General features: G+C 40.9%; 1 protein-coding gene across 1 annotated transcript in view; it reads right to left on the bottom strand.

Moving 5' to 3' along the window:
- Positions 1-22,504, bottom strand: part of LOC138310101 (uncharacterized) — a 38,490-nt gene that overhangs the window by 14,564 nt on the left and 1,422 nt on the right. Inside the window, 13 exon segments of the mRNA XM_069251235.1 lie at positions 1,661-1,731; positions 2,026-2,152; positions 3,139-3,236; positions 4,473-4,548; positions 8,504-8,598; positions 9,603-9,759; positions 13,891-13,994; positions 14,092-14,219; positions 15,129-15,201; positions 16,454-16,710; positions 17,341-17,854; positions 17,946-18,664; positions 22,275-22,397. Of these exon segments, the coding sequence (XP_069107336.1) occupies positions 1,661-1,731; positions 2,026-2,152; positions 3,139-3,236; positions 4,473-4,548; positions 8,504-8,598; positions 9,603-9,759; positions 13,891-13,994; positions 14,092-14,219; positions 15,129-15,201; positions 16,454-16,710; positions 17,341-17,854; positions 17,946-18,664; positions 22,275-22,397 (2,542 nt within the window).

Below are 22,504 nucleotides of genomic sequence, written 5' to 3'. Positions count from 1 at the left end.
GGATGTTTGTGGCCAAATTTGGTCACAATCCAAGCAAAACTCTAGGACAAGTAGCAATTTATAGGATTTACCTCTATTTCCCCTATTGGGCCCCACCCGTCCTGCCCCTGGGAGGCCATAACAGAGACAAAACTTAAAGAAGTTCTGTTCCCCTTCCCCCAAGGATGTTTGTGGCCAAATTTGGTTACAATCCATACAGAACTCTATGACTAGTAGCGATTTAAAGAATTTAGGTCTATTTCCCCTATTGGGCCCCGCCCCTCCTGCCCCTGGGTGATCAGAGCCAAAATTTATACAAACTCAGTTCTTATTCTCCCAAGGATATTTCTGGCCAAATTTGGTTACATTCCATGCGGAACTCTGTGACTAGTAGCGATTTAAAGGATTTACCTCTATTTCCCCTATTAGGCTCCGCCCCTCCAGCCCCCGGGGGGCCAGAGCCAAAATTTATACAAGTTCTGTTCCCCTTCCCCCAAGGATGTTTGTGGCCAAATTTGGTTCCAATCCCTGCAGAACTCTATGACTAGTAGCGATTTAAAGGATTTACCTCTATTTCCCCTATTGGGCCCCGCCCCTCCTGCCCCCGGGGGGTCAGAGCCAAAATTTATACAAGTTCTGTTCCCCTTCCCCCAAGGATGTTTGTGGCCAAATTTGGTTACATTTCATTCAGAACTCTATGACTAGTAGCGATTTAAAGGATTTACCTCTATTTCCCCTATTGGGCCCCGCCCCTCCTGCCCCTGGGTGATCAGAGCCAAAATTTATACAAGTACTGTTCCCCTTCCCCCAAGGATGTTTGTGGCTGATTTTGGTTACATTCCATGCCAAACTCTAGGACAAGTAGCGATTTAAAGGATTTACCTCTATTTCCCCTATTGGGCCCCGCCCCTCCTGCCCCCGGGGGATCAGAGCCAAAATTTATACAAGTTCTGTTCCCCTTCCCCCAAGGATGTTTGTGGCCAAATTTGGTTCCAATCCCTGCAGAACTCTATGACTAGTAGCGATTTAAAGGATTTACCTCTATTTCCCCTATTGGGCCCCGCCCCTCCTGCCCCCGGGGGGGTCAGAGCCAAAATTTATACAAGTTCTTTTCCCCTTCCCCCAAGGATGTTTGTGGCCAAATTTGGTTACATTTCATTCAGAACTCTATGACAAGTAGCGATTTAAAGGATTTACCTCTATTTCCCCTATTGGGCCCCGCCCCTCCTGCCCCTTGGGGATCAGAGCCAAAATTTATACAAGTTCTGTTCCCCCTCCCCCAAGGATGTTTGTGGCCAAATTTGGTTACAATCCATGCAGAACTCTAGGACAAGTAGCGATTTATAGGAAATGTTGACGGACGTCCGTCTGGACGGACGGACGGACAGACGGACGGACGACGGACGACGGACGCCGCGCCATGACATAAGCTCACCGGCCCTTCGGGCCAGGTGAGCTAAAAATGAAAAGGCAATTAGTTGATAAGACCAAACATTCCACAAAAGTATGGTAAATAGGAAGACAAAAATCAATTTAGAAAAGAAATCAAAAGTACACAGTTTTTATAAGTTCAGTCTGTATTTAGTTGAGGTAACTAAAATTTTGTCCTCAAAAAGTGTGAGGGTGAGGAACGGGGGCACCTATTGGCTAAAATACAGTATTATATATATAACATAATTACATTTTCCAGGCTTCACGCAGTTTTCTGTCTAATGTTGACTTCTTACTGATGGTACAGGCTTTATATAGCCCCTGAAAAACAAATTTAATGCTGTTGCTATGGCAAGAATAACTGTTACAATGTTTTTTTACATACATTATATGTATCAGATATGATCCATTTTCAAATAATGTTAATGTCAAATAATATATATATATCAAAATTGAACAAATTATACTGATTTCGTGATTTTATGTATAATACGTCATGCATGAATTCAATTGAAAATAAAATACAAAAAAAACTTTAACATTATCACAACTATGTAACTTTGAATTCCTCTTTAATATTTATGTATGCAGCGATTGATTAGTAACCATACTTACAGTGTATGTATAAGGGAAGTATTCCTGAGCTAACATAGCATCCACGACTTCCTCGTGGTTCTCTAATACTGCATGGTGTAAGGGGAGATAACCATCCACATCGCCAATCACAGGGTTAGCTCCCCTTCTAAAAGTAAGTAGCAGTAAGAACAGATTACATTAGTGTGGATGTAACGCACACCGTCACAACTTACAAGGTTGTCTCCTTTTCTAAGACATCAGGGATAAGAGAGAGACAACCCTATAGATTAATCATCAAACATGGAGTTAGCTCCCTTTCTGTAGGAAAACGTATAGCATTCTCTCTCAACCGTACACTTGATATTACACATTAAAGAGTCTGATATAAATATAAACTTTATTTCTTTTACATCGATTACGAAAAAAGTTATACAACTTATGCAAATCACTCTCGATGACCCGGATGTAAGCATGCGAGAGGTCTTAGTGTGGGAGGGAACAGAGTGCCTGGAGAAAACCCACATGATCGGGCAGGTGATCCCTAACCATTTCATGTCCGTGCCGGGGATTAAACCCTGGCCGGCTAGGTGAAAGGTGAGCAACTTAACCACTACACCTGACCTGATCACCCAAAGAGTCTGATCAAACGGTATGTATTGTCAAATTGTTATTGCTAGATGGAGATTGGAATCTCTGTTTTTTTTCTCGTTCAGATTGTAAGCAAAGCGCTGGAAATAATTTGCTATGATGATGATGATGATTGAGACAATATGTACATGAAGGCCTGTCATTATTTGGCATAGATGTACAATGACATCTATTTCTGAGAAAGGTGTCAGAAATCAAAAATTAGAAAAGTTGAAGCAAATATGCAAGATGCAGCCATACTAAAAATAAGGCGTTATGTACTACATGTAACTGCCAACCAATCATTAACTAAATGCCTACCCTGAATCTTATTTGCCTCCTTATAATGTCGAGAACAGAATGCCATGTCTAATGACATCAGTCATAAGGGGCAGATAACTATCAGTATCAACAATGAAAAAGTAAGTTTCCTTTCTAAAAAGTATAGCTTTATTATTAGAGCACAAAACAGGGAGACAACCCTGTGATGAATTACAGAGTTAGCTCCCCTGCACTGTAACTTACTGTAACAGCATCCGTACACACACTGTATGGCCGTGGTGGGCAGCTATTGCAAGGGCTGTCATACCAGTCTGGATACACTCCTCGCCAACTCCCTGTATCTAAGTAAAACAAAACCAATTATGGTCGTTGCTGTGAGTCAAGTTATGGAAGGTGCACCCATGGTCAATGAGTTGAATATCTGTTGAATATCATCAGTGTCTTAGAAAACTGGCCGTTTAAAAGGAGGTTTCGTCTATAAGAGGGGTCATATAAAGAAAGACTGCTACATATACTCTGAACAGTAAAACATGGTTACATTTATTGTATAACAAATACACGTATCAGAAACAACTTACAGGAGCCTTGACAGAAAATGACTTTCGAGAACATGTGCTCTTTTTTTAAAGCATAACACTAGTTACTAAGACTGCTTAATCAATCAAGATCTTTATTACATTACTTTGTTCCTTAGAAGATCTAACCACATCCCATAACTGGTCACGTTCTGGTGACTTTTCCAACTGATCAGAGGATAAAACAACATCCCATTACTGGTCACGTTCTGGTGACTTTTCCAACTGATCAGAGGATCAAACAAAATCCCATTACTGGTCACGTTCTGGTGACTTTTCCAACTGATCAGAGGATCAAACAACATCCCATTACTGGTCACGTTCTGGTGACTTTTCCAACTGATCAGAGGATCAAACAACCTCCCATTACTGGTCACATTCTGGTGACTTTTCTAACTGATCAGAGGATCAAACAACATCCCATTACTGGTCACGTACTGGTGACTTTTCCAACTGATCAGAGGATCAAACAACATCCCATTACTGGTCACGTTCTGGTGACTTTTCTAACTGATCAGAGGATCAAACAACATCCCATTACTGGTCACGTTCTGGTTATTTTTCCAACTGATCAGAGGATCAAACAACATCCCATTACTGGTCACATTCTGGTGACTTTTCCAACTGATCAGAGGATCAAACAACATCCCATTACTGGTCACATTCTGGTGACTTTTCCTACTGACAACCAGATAACTACAGATGTACATGAACCTCCAAATTCTTGTGAGAAAAATAGTTTGCAAGAGTTGTTAGAATTGTTTTTATGAATGCAGTTATCTCCACCCAAGAGCACAACATGTATATACAAGTTAGGACGAATTGTTGCCTTCAACTGATGTAGCTATATGAGGAGGTTCATATGGTTTTGAACTGAAGTATGGGAATATAACGGTCATAAGAGTGTGACCCCAAAAGGAATGTTGTCAGATTCTCTATGAAACAGAATGGTTATATGGACCTGTGTTCAATCCCATTGTTATAATATGAGAATTTATTTACCTTACAATACTGTGCGTCAATAAATGATTTAATCTTGTTGCTGTCAAAGTCCAGAATGACCTTCATGCTATCAACCCTGTCAACAAAATAAACAATTATAAACAACAAAATAGACACTTATAAACAACAAAATAGACATTTATAAACAACAAAATAAACAATTATCAACAACAAAATAGACACATATAAACAACAAAATAGACATTTATAAACAACAAAATAGACACTTATAAACAACAAAATAGACATTTATAAACAAATAAATAGACACTTATAAACAACAAAATAGACACTTATAAACAACAAAATCGACAATTATAAACAACAAAATAGACACTTCTAAACAACAAAATCATTATCAGTTTTCAATATCAACATTAAATGGACAAATTAAACCAAATAAAAACAAGAGGCCCAAGGGCCCTAATGGTCATCCGACTATCTTGGCAATAACCGTGTCATGGTAGCCATCTTCGATTTGGGATCACCCATAGATGTAACAACATTTTGTCGGGTACCAGGTCAGGATAATTTCATGCAACTTTCAGCCAAATCGCACTGGTAGAACATGAGAAGAAGTTCAAGATGTTTTCAAGATGGCTGTTGTGGCAGCCATCTTGGATTTCGGATCGACCCGAAAAATCACAACACTTTGTCGTGACCATGTCAGGTTCATTTCATGGAAGTCTCAGCTAAATCACACCAGTAAAACACGAGAAGAAGTTCAAAATGTGTTTTCAAGATGGCAGCTGTGGCGGCCATTATGGATTTTAACAACACTTTATGGGGACCATGTCAGGATCATTATATGCAAGTTTGAGCCAAATCGCTCTAGTAGAACTCGAGAAAAAAATGTGAAAAGTTTACGCACGGTGGATAACGGCGGACGAAACATGATGATTATAGGTCATCCTAACCCTTCGGGTCAGATGACCTAAAATAGACTGTTCATGTAGAAATTTGTCACACCATTAATATATATTAATTAGTCTATTGTGGGTCTTTGACTTACCAGCGTGCTAAACACCTGTGGTCTCCCTTATCGATGGAGAGACATGAAGGGAAGTAACTCTTATAGATTAGAACAAAGGAGGAATGTGATGTGTTGTGTGTGGCGAGTACAAGATTTTTCAGACTTCGGTATGTTCAAGTGGTGTATCTACCGGTATAATGGAAGTGGAACTCTTACCCATTAATAGAATTATTTCAAATAAGTTTCAACTATGAAGAAAGATGAGAAAAGTTACAAATTCTATCACTTGATGGTCAAACAATAGGGGCAAATTAGGTTTTAAATTTTAAGCCCTAAGTACAGAGCTAAATTAGTTATTAAATGGCCTATTAACAGCCAGAGTCATTTAAGGGATCGTCAGGCCTAGATGGTGAAGGAAAGCTGGAGTATCCAGTGACAAATAACCTACCATCAGTTAATATACATACAGTTGTATATATGTACCTGGCAACTGCCTCACACAGGATTCAAACTTGAAACACAAAAACTGTTTACTTGTTATCATTTAATAATTTTGATATATCATATCTTATTTTTCTATATTGGGTTTATATGTCAACACAACAACTCAGACACAAGGAGCTGGTTTTTTTCTGAATGCTTCATCAATGCATTGTGCTCTAGTGCAAGTGTTTGATGGGGGACCGGTGTGTCTATATAATGTAATAGTGTGGGACGTTTGGCTCTTACAAATACCTTGCTTTACTACATGCCTCCTGTAATCAGATAGGATATCAATCAAATAAATTAATTTCCGTGCTAAATGGCAGGTACATTTCCATAAATACGTTTCAAATTTACTAAAGTGTGATTCTTCGCGAATACAACAGTATTAGTGTCTTGTGTTTGGTCTTTTTCTAGATCTGTAAAACATTTAAGCATTGATGTCACTTTTTTAAATTTCATCAGGGTATGAAAAAATTTTGTTTGCAAACTGTGAATCCATGTAGCAGATTCTCACAAGAGTTTGCAACAAAATTTATTTCATAACCCGTTGATAATAAAAAATATTGACATCAATTCTTACTATGAAATTTCCAGACTACTTGATCAAATAAAATACATTCATAAATTCAATTTCATTAATTTTCCAAGGGATTATTTTTCCAAATCAATACGCAAAGTCAATGTTTCTATTTTGACATCACAATAACGTTGGAGTTTCATGCCATTCTCAATTTTTTTTCATAGTGGTATGAAAAAAAAAAAAAAATCAGTCAATTAGAAAGACAGATTTAGTATGAAAACAAAGAAAAATTAATCATATTATTATGATATTAAATGCGCCTACTTACAAATGATATCCAATAATAACGGACATGCAGACAAGGGTAATACTAAATTTTGTGAAAGAGCGTGAATATGAAATCAAATGTTTCCCAGATAACTTGATAAAATGTATATAATGCAGTTTTGATTAAGAGCGTTTGATAGTGACGCTCCCCATCACACAAAAGTCTTACCTGTTGTGGATAGTGACCCTCCCCATCACACATAAGTCTCACCTGTTGTGGATAGTGACCCTCCCCATAACACATAAGTCTTAATTACCAGTTGTGGATAGTGACCCTCCCCATCACACATAAGTCTCACCTGTTGTAGATAGTGACCCTCCCCATCACACATAAGTCTCACCTGTTGTGGATAGTGACCCTCCCCATCACACAAAAGTCTCACCTGTTGTGGATAGTGACCCTCCCCATCACACATAAGTCTTACCTGTTGTGGATAGTGACCCTCCCCATCACACATAAGTCTCACCTGTTGTGGATAGTGACCCTCCCCATCACACATAAGTCTCACCTGTTGTGGATAGTGACCCTCCCCATCACACATAAGTCTTACCTGTTGTGGATAGTCACCGTCCCCATAACACAAAAGTCTCACCTGTTGTGGATAGTGACCCTCCCCATCACACAAAAGTCTTACCAGTTGTGGATAGTGACCCTCCCCATCACACATAAGTCTCACCAGTTGTGGATAGTGACCCTCCCAATCACACATAAGTCTCACCTGTTGTGGATAGTGACCCTCCCCATCACACAAGTCTCACCTGTTGTGGATAGTGACCCTCCCCATCACACAAAAGTCTCACCTGTTGTGGATAGTGACCCTCCCCATCACACATAAGTCTTACCTGTTGTGGATAGTGAACCTCCCCATCACACATAAGTCTTACCTGTTGTGGATAGTGACCCTCCCCATCACACATAAGTCTCACCTGTTGTGGATAGTGACCCTCCCCATCACACATAAGTCTCACCTGTTGTGGATAATGACCCTCCCCATCACACATAAGTCTTACCAGTTGTGGATAGTGACCCTCCCCATCACACATAAGTCTTACCTGTTGTGGATAGTGACCCTCCCCATCACACATAAGCCTCACCTGTTGTGGATAGTGACCCTCCCCATCACACATAATCCTCACCTGTTGTGGATAGTGACCCTCCCCATCACACATAAGTCTCACCTGTTGTGGATAATGACCCTCCCCATCACACATAAGTCTTACCAGTTGTGGATAGTGACCCTCCCCATCACACATAAGTCTTACCTGTTGTGGATAGTGACCCTCCTCATCACACATAAGTCTCACCTGTTGTGGATAGTGACCCTCCTAATCACACATAAGTCTCACCTGTTGTGGATAGTGACCATCCCCATCACACATAAGTCTTACCTGTTGTGGATAGTGACCCTCCTCATCACACATAAGTCTTACCTGTTGTGGATAGTGACCCTCCTCATCACACATAAGTCTTACCTGTTGTGGATAGTGACCCTCCCCATCACACATAAGTCTCACCTGTTGTGGATAGTGACCCTCCCCATCACACATAAGTCTCACCTGTTGTGGATAGTGACCCTCCCCATCACACATAAGTCTCACCTGTTGTGGATAGTGACCCTCCCCATCACACATAAGTCTCACCTGTTGTGGATAGTGACCCTCCCCATCACACATAAGTCTCACCTGTTGTGGATAGTGACCCTCCCCATCACACAAAAGTCTCACCTGTTGTGGATAGCGGCCACCATGAGGAGTGTAAAGCCATCAGAATTAACAACACTCATGTCCGATACTTTCAGGTCTTGAGATCGAAGCTTCCCCTAGAGAAATAGACAAATTAGATATAATATATAATTAACGTACCCAATATCATGATAATGTGATTCAGTAGTGGATCACCCTCTTAAGATATCTCAAAAACGCCTGCTTCCTGCCTGTTGAGATTGTCTCCTCTGAATCATAGATTCCCAATCTGATTGAAATAGAGTCCTTATAACCACTCTGATATATAAAGGATCTGACAATATTCCCTAGAGGGTCACGTCCAGATGACCTTTATATACCACGTTGTCTTCATATCAGGTACATTTTCTACACCTTGTTACATCCATTGAAAACGATATTTCGTCCCAGTACATATAAATGTACAATTAGCTTTATTATGCTCTTTGGGCGAGATGACTATGTAAACCAAAATAATTCTGACAGTTTTTTCAAACTATTTTGTCCCTGGAATTCACTGTCAAAATTTTGCAAGTAGCAATTTGATTGGCCATTTCCAAAGGTCACCTGGACATGACCCATAATGGGATTTTCTGAGATACTCTTATCTAACGTAGTGATAATAAGGATCTGTATTTTAATCAGATTCCATAGATTCCCCTACCTGGATGGTCAGCTGACTGAGATTTTTACATCCTTGTGCCTTAAGAACAGATATGATATCGAGATAGCTCCCTTACCTGGATGGTCAGCTGACTGAGATTTTCACATCTCTTTAAGCCAAGAACAGATATGATATTGAGATGGCCCCATTACCTGGATGGTCAGTTGACTGAGGTTTTCACATTTCTGTGTCCTAAGAACAGATTTGATGTTGAGATGGCCCCCTTACCTGGATGGTCAGCTGGCTGAAATTTTCACATCTCTTTAAGCCAAGAACAGACATGATATTGAGATGGCCCCCTTACCTGGATGGTCAGCTGCCTGAGATTAAGAACAGATATTATATTGAGATGGCCCCCTTACCTGGATGGTCAGCTGACTGAGATTTTCACATTTCTTTAAGCTAAGAACAGATATGATATTGAGATGGCCCCCTTACCTGGATGGTCAGCTGACTGAGATTTTCACATCTCTGTGACCTCAGAACAGATATGATATTGAGACAATCCTCCCCGTATGATCTTGACCCAGAATCATCCGGCCTCATTCCACTGTGATCTTCACGATTAAAATCAGCTCCACGTCGGATCAAACAACTAAAACATAAATACATGTATACAATATTCAATTTACTTTATTTGAATGTGTTTCAAAATATTATGTCCAATTTGAAACTTGATGGTTGTGTAACAGTAGTGTGCTTTGAAACTTGATGGTTGTGTAACAGTAGTGTGCTGCCAGCAAGGCTCGAACCCATGACCCCAAACTTAGTTGTCCATCCTTCTTGATGAAACTAAATGGAAATTCCCTCTGGAGTGAAGCAACAGTGACTGTATCACATTTTTCATTTAAAACCTACTACTGGGTTAATGGTTTTCTGGCATCTTAGCTCTTTCCATACTACATATGTATACTTCCTCGATTCTGTCCTGAAGAAGTAATTAGTCTCGCACAGAAAGTTTTTTGAGAAAATACCAGACAATATGTCCAAATATTGTGTGCTTCTTCATTTGATTTAAACATGTTAAGGTTAGTGAAATTAAGAATCAATTAAAACATGATTTTATTTTGATATTGCAATTAGTATCCCGAAAATGCAACAAACCACCATTTTGTTTATGATGATAATGTACACCTGTTTGATTGAACATGTTCCTCTGTCATCAAAAAGATATAAAAAGAGATATTTATCTATAGCATCAGGAAAGTTTGTTTAGAACTTATAAAATACTTTCCATATATATCACTGCATTGAAAATTTAAATATAATAGGAGATATGTTGTGAAAAAATAACGTCAATATCAAGTGTCGACTATACTTGACAACAGAAAACAGGGAGAATTAAATACTGTCGATTATAGATGACAATGGTACGGAAAGAGTTAATTAAAATAAGAACATGTTTAGGAATTACATTTTTTTGGCAACTGAATTTCAAGAGGTCAGTACATTCTTGGTTTTCAAATCCGGTAATTAACCAAAGAATGATATTTTTATTAGTCAAACTCAAGGTTATTCAAAAGGGTGATATTATGCAAATATCGACCTGTTTTCAGGTGGATACGGTGATTTATCAACTCGAAGAAGTTATATTACCCGAGGCCGTAGGCTGATCGAGGGTTATATCACTTTCGAGGGTTGATAAATCACCGTATCCATCTGAAAACAGGTCAATATCTGTTTTATTATATGGCATTTATATGATGTAAACCATTTGACTACATGTGTATGTACATGTATTTCCTCTTCATGATATTGAGTAGCCCCTCTCCCCGATACTCAATATTAAATAATTTCGAAGAGAAAAAATGAAGGCTGATAATATTAATAAAATAGAGAAAACACCACGTAATACATTTTACTTATTATTGGAAAAATCTGACAAAAATGCACACACAGATATTGGCTGGGTCACATTGATTCCAGTAAACCTGCTGCTCTCCGTTACATCTTGCTGAATGGTGACATCACAATAGATTTTTGACGTCACCGAAATTCCCTTTACCCTATATTGCGTACGACCTGGAGCCATTGGAATCTTATATCAACCTGTGAAGCGATTGTGACGTCATTTTACATGACGTCACAATGCAATATTTCTATATTTGGGTATGACCTGGGGGTTCTGGAATCTTATATTAACCTGGAATGACCTTACAATGCATAGTTTGGAATTTTCTGGTGGATATCGTGTTGTATTGTGGCAGGAAAGTGTAGTTTCAGCCAATCAGGAGCGAGCAAATCACACAGCCATATAATAATATACAAATATCGACCTGTTTTTAGGTGGATACAGTGATTTATCAACTCAAGGAAGTGATATTACTCGAGGCCGAAGGCCGAGGGTTATATCACTTTCGAGGGTTTATAAATCACTGTATCCACCTGAAAACAGATTGATATCTGTTTTATTATATGGCATTTACATGATGTAAACCATTTGACTACATGTCTATGTACATGTACACTTATTTCCTCTTCATGATATTGAGTAGTCCCTCTCCCCAACACCCAATAGTCCTGTTAAATAATTTCAAAGAGAAAAATGAAGGCTGCTAATATCAACAAGAGGCCCAGAGGGCCTGTATCTCTCACCTGGTTTTTTGTTAGTAATTATCACAATACTCTGACAATTAGAAAAATAAGCAAAATTGACTCCCAAAGTTTAATTTTGAATCACAACCATACAATGATGCTATTGATACCATACAAATATGCTATCCAATACATAGGTTCAGAGACAAAGTAATTTATATGAAAATAGTAGCCTAATTGACCTTTTTGACCTCGCATCTATTGCCGTTTAAGGCCCCGGGTGTCTGCCCTATCATTTGTACAATTTCAAATCCCAACCCTATTAGGATGCTACCATTGCATTATAAGTGCTTTTCCATTCTTAGTTGCAGAGAAGAAGTTTATATGGAAATAGCCAAATTGACCCCTTTTGACCCCACCCTTCAGGCCCCGGGGGTCAGCCCCATCATTTGCAAAATTTTGAATCCAAACCCTATAAGGATGTAACCATTGCATTATGAGCGCAATCCCATGTTAAGTTGCAGAGAAAAAGTCATTTATATGGAAATTGACCACTTTTGACCCCCCCCTCAGGCCCCCGGGGGTCAGCCCTATCATTTGCTCAATTTGGAATCCCCAGCCTACAAGGATGCTACCATTGCATTATGGGTGCTATACCATGCTTAATTGCAGAGAAGAAGTCATTTATATGGAAATAGCCAAAATGACCCCTTTTGACCCCGCCCCTCAGGCCCCCGGGGGGTCAGCCCTATCATTTGCAAAATTTTGAATCCACAGTCTACAAGGATGCTACCAGTGCATTATGGGTGCTATACCATGCTTAGTTTCAGAGAAGAAGTCGTTTATATGGAAATAGCCAAATTGACCCCTTTTGACCCCGCCCCTCAGGGCCCCCGGGGGGTCAGCCCCATCATTTGCACAATTTGGAATCCCCACCCTATAAGGATGCTACCATTGCATAATGGGTGCTATACCATGCTTAGTTGCAGAGAAGAAGTCATTTATATGAAAATAGCCAAATTAACCCCTTTTGACCCCGCCCCTCATGCCCCCGGGGGGGTCAGCCCTATCATTTGCATAATTTTGAATCCCCACCCTATAAGGATGCTACCATTGCATTATGGGTGCTATACCATGCTTAGTTTCAGAGAAGAAGTCGTTTATACGGAAATAGCCAAATTGGCCACTTTTGACCCCGCCCCTCAGGCCCTCGGGGGGTCAGCCCCATTATATGTACAATTTTGAATCCCCACCCTATAAGGATGCTACCAATGCATTATGGGTGCTATACCATGCTTAGTTTCAGAGAAGAAGTCGTTTATATGGAAATAGCCAAATTGACCCCTTTTGACCCCGCCCCTCAGGCCCCCGGGGGGTCAGCCCCATCATTTGTACAATTTTGAATCCCCACCATATAAGGATGCTACCATTGCATTATGGGTGCTATCCCATGCTTGGTTTCAGAGAAGAAGTCGTTTATATGGAAATAGCCAAATTGACCCCTTTTGGCCCCGCCCCTCAGGCCCCCGGGGGGTCAGCCCCATCATTTGTACAATTTTCAGTTAGTAGCCCATAAGGATGCTACCAGTCAAATTTTGTTGAAATCCGACCAGCGGTTATGGAGAAGAAGTCGATTGTTGACGGACGACGGATGACGGACGCCGGACGCCGGACGCCGGACGCTGCGGTATCCCATAAGCTCACCTCGGTCCTTTGGACCAGGTGAGCTAATAAAATAGAGAAAACACCAAGTAATACATCTTACCTATTATTAAAAAAATCTGACAAAAATGTACACACAAATATTGGCTGGGTCAAATTGATTCCAGTAAACCGGCTGCTCTCCGTCACACCTCGCTGAATAATGACGTCACAATAGATATTTGACGTTACTGAAATTCCCTTTATGCTATATTTGGGTACGACCTGGACCCATTGGAATCTTATATCAACCTGTGAAGTGATTGTGACGTCATTTAACATGACGGCACAATGCAAGATTTCTATATTTTGGTACGACCTGGGGGTTATGGAATCTTATATCAACCTGGGATGAGGTCACAATGCATAGTTAGGAATTTGCTGATGGATATTGTGTTGTATCGTGGCGGGAAAGTGTAGTTTCAGCCAATCAGGAGCGAGCAAAATACACAGCCATAAAATAATCTTATTTGTCAAACTTGAGGCTTACCTGACTGTATCTACGTGGTTGTACTGGGCGGCATAGTGGAGGGCACTCTTGCCGTTATGAACATTACACTTATTGGGTCTGGCTCCAAAAACACAAATCAGCACCTAGGGTAGTAAAAGGAGAAGGCATCATTACCAGGGTAACATTAAAATAATAATTATAATCTCTGAATGATTCTAGTAAGAAGCCCTGATTAGTTACCTCACACAGAATTGGCTCCCCAGCCTGGGCGGCCATCATTAATGGTGTCATCCCCTTAAAGTTACAAAGTTCCACGTCGGCCCCTTGGACTTGGACTAGAAGCATCAGTAGCGGCAACTGACACAGACCTAAATCATGTAAACAGAACAGGAATGTACAGCCTGACTACAGCACAGATCCTTATATTCTCACCCTGTTTTATAAAGGATCTGACAACATCCCATTAGGGGTCATGTTCTGGTTACCTTTGGAAATGTCCAATTAAATTGCTACCTGCAGAATCTTCAAAGCGAATTTCAGGTGACCAAATAGTTTGAAACAGCTGTCAGAATTATTTTCGCGTAACTTTAACTACAGATCTGACAACATTTCCTGTTCTGATAAACTTTATACTCTCTCTACTTCAGTTCAAATGCATTTTGTCAACCTAGTTACATGAAAATGACATTTCGTCCCAGCCATCATAATACAGATTTAGCTAATGTTGTTCTCTATGGGTGGGTTGACATACATATGTATAAGTAAATTATTCTGACAGCTTTTGCAAACTATCGCATCACCTAAAATTTAATACTTCCAAGATTCTGAAAGTAGCAAAATGATTGGCTAATTTAAAAGGTCACCAGAATGTAACATCTAATGGGAACTATGAAATGGAATTGTGGTAGGATTTGCAGTAACCAAAATCGTGTCAAACATTTCAAAGAGAGAGGACGTTACTAAGTTGGCAAAACTTGTGTCCAATCCATGTTGTCAATAATTTACGACAATAAAAATTTGTTTAAGATCAAAAAATTCAAAGAGATTAAACCACAAATATCTGGTATACCCTTAAACGTGATAAAAAAACTCTTTTGAATAAATACAAATATTGATGCGATTATGTCCCTTTACAGACACATGTTTGATGAAATCATCGCTTCTATTACAAAAATTTGACATATCCTTTATGCACTTGTATGTAATTAGGATTTTAAAATATAATAATCTCCAATAAGAAATATCTTATAGGAAATACAAAATATTGATAATATTACCTCCCTTTACAGCCACATGAATGATGAAATCCCCGCCACTATTGCATTCTGTGTTCACATTAAATTCAAACATCTGGAAAAGAAAATGTAGTGAGAACCAAATGAAAATCGGGATCAATAAGAAATTTAAAGCTATGTGTGCTGTAGTTTTTACACATATGAATCAAGAGGACATTTTCATAAGTAAATAACTAAAAGTTATCAATATTTTGAGAATCACAATACATGTATTTACAATGCATAGGTTTTAATTTTACACCGACAATTGACGGATCGCCAGCTGTCAATCAAGTGGCACATGACTTTGCATTTTGTATTGTTTGTGCTACGATGTTTGCTCCGACATTGAATAGAAACATGTGCGTTTGCGAGCACGAGGCGTGGCTATATTATACCTGGCGATCGGTCAAATACGAGATCAGTTCTACAGTGAAGTGAAACAAGTACATATAGCAGAACCATGAAGCTAACTTGTGGTCTACAATTTCATTTCACATTTACAATGTTAATGGTAATTTTAAAGTGACTTAAAACAGCAGATGTATTTTCATCTTAACATAAATAAAGCCAACTTTGCTAGCCAAGTAGAGTATCGGCTTAAAGCATCAAAAACAAGAAATTTTACAGTGAGTTGTAACTAATATTTATATGGCATTGTACATAATTGTCTGTGTCTTTGAATGATTTTTATAGCTTAATTCACAAATTTGATGGTTTCAATTAGAACGAATATACGTACCCGACCTACTATACCTTTCGGCCGGGTACGAATTGGTCCCTATGTGTCGTATTGGAGCACTGCCTCCGAAAATCACTCGGGCATAGTTTTCTATACTTTTTTGTAGGTTCCAATTATTTTATGTGTATACATGCATTTACATATTATTTTTGTCCAAAACAAACATAACTACCATTCTTAATATCTACCGTGCCGCTCACAAGACGTCAAATTCACAATTTGTGGACTTGCCGTATACATTCCATTCAGAAAGACCTTCATATGTATTATGTAAAAAAATAATGCCTCGATGAGAATTTGATATTTTATGTGGTTTAGTTTTATTGCCTAGTAGGTAAGCGATATCAAACAAGTATGATAAAAATGCAAACAAACGTTTTATAATGGTTTGCATAATCATTACCATTAGCAGTAATAGGCACCAATTGTAGCTCTTAAGACGACACCATTTTCTGTCAAAAAGTCTTTTGAGCTACAATATTGCAGCTAGGTTTCAATAGATTAATGAAGGAAAGAGCTTGTCAAAATGTTCACCCATTTATGACACATATCGCTTTGAAATCATTTAACAAGCCTGAAATATTACCTGTAACCGCTTCTGAAGTTCCATCAAAGAGTCGGATGTGGCGGCCATCCTAAACATCACATCCTTATCCTGTATACTAGGTTTAGGAAGATGTCCCCTGACCCCTGACCCCCTGACCCCTGTCCCTTTTTGACTAGTCCCTGATCCCCACATCCCTGTCCCCTTTATACTGGCCCCTCGACCTCCATCTGCCTGGTATTTTGGCGGCAAACATCGTCGAATCTCGTTGGCGTAACAGCACTGGTCCGCACTATTACCTGGAAATACATAACCAAATCATCATAAAACAGCTTTTTATTTAATCCCGCTTTCCATTTGTTATATCATGGTATAATCTGTCAAAGCTGTCCCTGTCTAATCAGGACCCCTGCGTTTTCTGGCATAACTGTTTGGCATCTTCCGTCTTTACATGTACATATATACATGTAATAGGAACCTGTATAATCCGAAATCCTGCTATACCAGCCAAATATGTTGGTCTCATAGCATCCAGTTTAGAAAAGATACACTGTGTTTCATTTCTGTATCATTGTTCTTTTTTCAAAATAATTTTCAAATAAAAGATTTATGTAGATGTGATTACCTTTTACACTTTATATCTGTATTCATATTTTCTTTTCCTTTCCATTGCCTTGACTTTATTCTATCTTCATATCATTAAGTAAAAGCTAGTAACACATATCTATATACTTTTTTTATAATTTCATCCTGTCTGTCCATTAGTGAAGGTGACACACTCACCTGACCTAGATACAGGTATAATTCACCCTGTGTGTCCTTTAAATAAGGTGACACACCCACCTGACCTAGATACAGGTATAATTCACCCTGTCTGTCCATTAGTGAAGGTGACATGCCCACCAAACCTAGATAAAGGTATAACTTACCCTGTCTGTCCTTTAGTGAAGGTGACACGCCCACCTGACCTAGATACAGGTATAACTCTTCCTGTGTGTCCTTTAGTGAAGATGACACGCCCACCTGACCTAGATACAGGTATAATTCACCCTGTCTGCCCTTTAGTGAAGGTGACACGCCCACCTGACCTAGATACAGGTATAACTCTTCCTGTGTGTCCTTTAGTGAAGATGACACGCCCACCTGACCTAGATACAGGTATAATTCACCCTGTCTGCCCTTTAGTGAAGGTGACACGCCCACCTGACCTAGATACAGGTATAACTCACCCTGTGTGTCCTTTAGTGAAGGTGAGACACCCACCTGACCTAGATACAGGTATGAATCACCCTGTCTGTCCTTTAGTTAAGATGACACGCCCACATGATCTAGATACAGGTATAACTCACCCTGTCTGTCCTTTAGTGAAGGTGACACATCCACCTGACCTAGATACAGGTATAATTCACGCTGTGTGTCCTTTAGTGAAGGTGACACACCCACCTGACCTAGATACAGGTATAACTCACCCTGTCTGTCCTTTAGTGAAGGTGACACGACAGATAAGTATAACCACCTGACCTAGTGATGACACCACTGACAGGTATAATTCACCCTGTGTGTCCTTTAAAGAAGGTGACACACCCACCTGACCTAGATACAGGTATAACTCACCCTGTCTGTCCTTTAGTAAAGGTGACACACCCACCTGACCTAGATACAGGTATAACTCACCCTGTGTGTCCTTTAGTGAAGGTGACACACCCACCTGACCTAGATACAGGTATAAATCACCCTGTCTGTCCTTTAGTTTAGATGACACGCCCACATGATCTAGATACAGGTATAACTCACCCTGTCTGTCCTTTAGTGAAGGTGACACATCCACCTGACCTAGATACAGGTATAACTCACCCTGTCTGTCCTTTAGTGAAGGTGACACACCCACCTGACCTAGATACAGGTATAATTCACCCTGTGTGTCCTTTAAAGAAGGTGACACACCCACCTGACCTAGATACAGGTATAACTCACCCTGTCTGTCCTTTAGTAAAGGTGACACACCCACCTGACCTAGATACAGGTATAACTCACCCTGTTTGTCCTTTAGTGAAGGTGACACACCCACCTGACCTAGATACAGGTATAATTCACCCTGTCTGACCTTTAGTGAAGGTGACACACCCAACTGACCTAGATACAGGTATAACTCACCCTGTCTGACCTTTAGTAGAGGTGACACACCCACCTGACCTAGATACAGGTATAACTCACCCTGTCTGTCCTTTAGTGAAGGTGACACACCCACCTGACCTAGATACAGGTATAACTCACCCTGTCTGACCTTTAGTGAAGGTGACACACCCACCTGACCTAGATACAGGTATAACTCACCCTGTCTGACCTTTAGTGAAGGTGACACACCCACCTGACCTAGATACAGGTATAACTCACCCTGTCTGACCTTTAGTGAAGGTGACACACCCACCTGACCTAGATACAGGTATAACTCACCCTGTCTGACCTTTAGTGAAGGTGACACACCCACCTGACCTAGATACAGGTATAACTCACCCTGTCTGACCTTTAGTGAAGGTGACACACCCACCTGACCTAGATACAGGTATAACTCACCCTGTTTGTCCTTTAGTGAAGGTGACACACCCACCTGACCAAGATACAGGTATAACTCACCCTGTCTGTTGTTTAGTGAAGGTGACACACCCACCTGACCTAGATACAGGTATAACTCACATTCTGTCCTTTAGTATGAAGGTGACACGCCCACCTGACCTAGATACAGGTATAACTCACCCTGTGTGTCCTTTAGTGAAGGTGACACGCCCACCTGACCTATATACAGGTATAACTCACCCTGTCTGTCCTTTAGTGAAGGTGACACACCCACCTGACCTAGATACAGGTATAACTCACATTCTGTCCTTTAGTGAAGGTGACACGCCCACCTGACCTAGATACAGGTATAAATCACCCTGTTTGACCTTTAGTGAAGGTGAATTGCCCACCTGACCTAGATACAGGTATAACTCACCCTGTGTGTCCTTTAGTGAAGGTGACACACCCACCTGACCAAGATACAGGTATAACTCACCCTGTCTGTCCTTTAGTGAAGGTGACACACCCACCTGACCTAGATACAGGTATAACTCACATTCTGTCCTTTAGTGAAGGTGACACGCCCACCTGACCTAGATACAGGTATAACTCACCCTGTCTGTCCTTTAGTGAAGGTGACACGCCCACCTGACCTAGGTACAGGTATAACTCACCCTGTCTGACCTTTAGTGAAGGTGACACGCCCACCTGACCTAGATACAGGTATATCCACTGTCTCTCCTTTAGTGAAGATGACATGCCCACCTGACCTAGATACAGGTATAACTCACATTCTGTCCTTTAGTGAAGGTGACACGCCCACCTGACCTAGATACAGGTATAACTCACCCTGTCTGTCCTTTAGTGAAGGTGACACGCCCACCTGACCTAGATACAGGTATATCCACTGTCTCTCCTTTAGTGAAGATGACATGCCCACCTGACCTAGATACAGGTATAACTCACATTCTGTCCTTTAGTGAAGGTGACACGCCACCTGACCTAGATACAGGTATAACTCACCCTGTCTGTCCTTTAGTGAAGGTGACACACCCACCTGACCTAGATACAGGTATAACTCACCCTGTCTGTCCTTTAGTGGTGGTGACACGCCCACCTGACCTAGATACAGGTATAACTCACATTCTGTCCTTTAGTGAAGGTGACACGCCCACCTGACCTAGATACAGGTATAACTCACCCTGTGTGTCCTTTAGTGAAGGTGACACGCCCACCTGACCTATATACAGGTATAACTCACCCTGTCTGTCCTTTAGTGAAGGTGAATTGCCCACCTGATCTATATACAGGTATAACTCACCCTGTCTGTCCTTTAGTGAAGGTGAAACGCCCACCTGACCTAGATACAGGTATAACTCACAATGTCTGTCCTTTAGTGAAGGTGACACGCCCACCTGACCTAGATACAGGTATAACTCACCCTGTCTGTCCTTTAGTGAAGGTGACACGCCGACCTGACCTAGGTACAGGTATAACTCATGCTGTCTGACCATTAGTGGTGGTGACTTGCCCACCTGACCTAGATACAGGTATAACTCACCCTGTCTGTCCTTTAGTGAAGGTGAATTGCCCACCTGATCTATATACAGGTATAACTAACCCTGTCTGTCCTTTAGTGAAGGTGACACGCCCACCTGACCTAGATACAGGTATATCCACTGTCTCTCCTTTAGTGAAGATGACATGCCCACCTGACCTAGATACAGGTATAACCCACCTGACCTAGATACAGGTATAACTCACATTCTGTCCTTTAGTGAAGGTGACACGCCCACCTGACCTAGATACAGGTATAAATCACCCTGTTTGTCCTTTAGTGAAGGTGAATTGCCCACCTGACCTAGATACAGGTATAACTCACCCTGTGTGTCCTTTAGTGAAGGTGACACACCCACCTGACCTAGATACAGGTATAACTCACCCTGTCTGTCCTTTAGTGAAGGTGACACACCCACCTGACCTAGATTCAGGTATATCCACCGTCTGTCCTTTAGTGAAGGTGACACACCCACTTGACCTAGATTCAGGTATATCCATCGTCTGTCCTTAAGTGAAGGTGACACACCCACTTGACCTAGATACAGGTATAACTCACCCTGTCTGTCCTTTAGTGAAGGTGACACACCCACCTGACCTAGATACAGGTATAACTCACCCTGTGTGTCCTTTAGTGAAGGTGACACACCCACCTGACCTAGATACAGGTATAACTCACCCTGTGTGTCCTTTAGTGAAGGTGACACACCCACCTGATCTAGATAGAGGTATAACTCATCCTGTCTGTCCTTTAGTGAAGGTGACACGCCCACCTGACCTAGATACAGGTATAACTCACATTCTGTCCTTTAGTGAAGGTGACACACCCACCTGACCTAGATACAGGTATAACTCACCCTGTCTGTCCTTTAGTTAGGGAGACACGCCCACCTGACCTAGGTACAGGTATAACTCACCCTGTCTGACCTTTAGTGGTGGTGACACGCCCACCTGACCTAGATACAGGTATAACTCACCCTGTCTGTCCTTTAGTGAAGGTGAATTGCCCACCTGATCTATATACAGGTATAACTCACCCTGTCTGTCCTTTAGTGAAGGTGAAACGCCCACCTGACCTAGATACAGGTATAACTCACAATGTCTGTCCTTTAGTGAAGGTGACAAGCCCACCTGACCTAGATACAGGTATAACTCACCCTGTCTGTCCTTTAGTGAAGGTGACACACCCACCTGACCTAGATACAGGTAAAACTCACCCTGTCTGTCCTTTAGTGGTGGTGACACGCCCACCTGACCTAGATACAGGTATAACTCACATTCTGTCCTTTAGTGAAGGTGACACGCCCACCTGACCTAGATACAGGTATAACTCACCCTGTCTGTCCTTTAGTGAAGGTGACACGCCCACCTGACCTAGATACAGGTATATCCACTGTCTCTCCTTTAGTGAAGATGACATGCCCACCTGACCTAGATACAGGTATAACTCACATTCTGTCCTTTAGTGAAGGTGACACACCCACCTGATCTAGATACAGGTATAACTCACCCTGTCTGTCCTTTAGTGAAGATGACATGCCCACCTGACCTAGATACAGGTATAACTCACATTCTGTCCTTTAGTGAAGGTGACACGCCCACCTGACCTAGATACAGGTATAACTCACCCTGTCTGTCCTTTAGTGGTGGTGACACGCCCACCTGACCTAGATATAGGTATAACTCACATTCTGTCCTTTAGTGAAGATGACACACCCACCTGACCTAGATACAGGTATATTTAACTCACCCTGTCTGTCCTTTAGTGAGGGAGACACACCCACTTGTACTAAATACTGTATAAGATCAGATCTGCGGAACAGGCAGGCATGATGTAAGAGACCGGCGCCATCCTCTAACATGCTGTCAACACCTGACATTACAATGAAGGTATACACAATATAGATCATTACAATGAAGGTATACACAATATAGATCATTACAATGAAGGACACAATATAGATCAAATTGATAATGAAA

Source organism: Argopecten irradians, chromosome 16 (assembly GCF_041381155.1).
Source record: "Argopecten irradians isolate NY chromosome 16, Ai_NY, whole genome shotgun sequence".
NCBI lineage: Eukaryota > Metazoa > Mollusca > Bivalvia > Pectinida > Pectinidae > Argopecten > Argopecten irradians.
The sequence above is the reverse complement of the archived record's forward strand: the minus strand, read 5'-3'. Positions and strand labels throughout refer to the sequence as shown.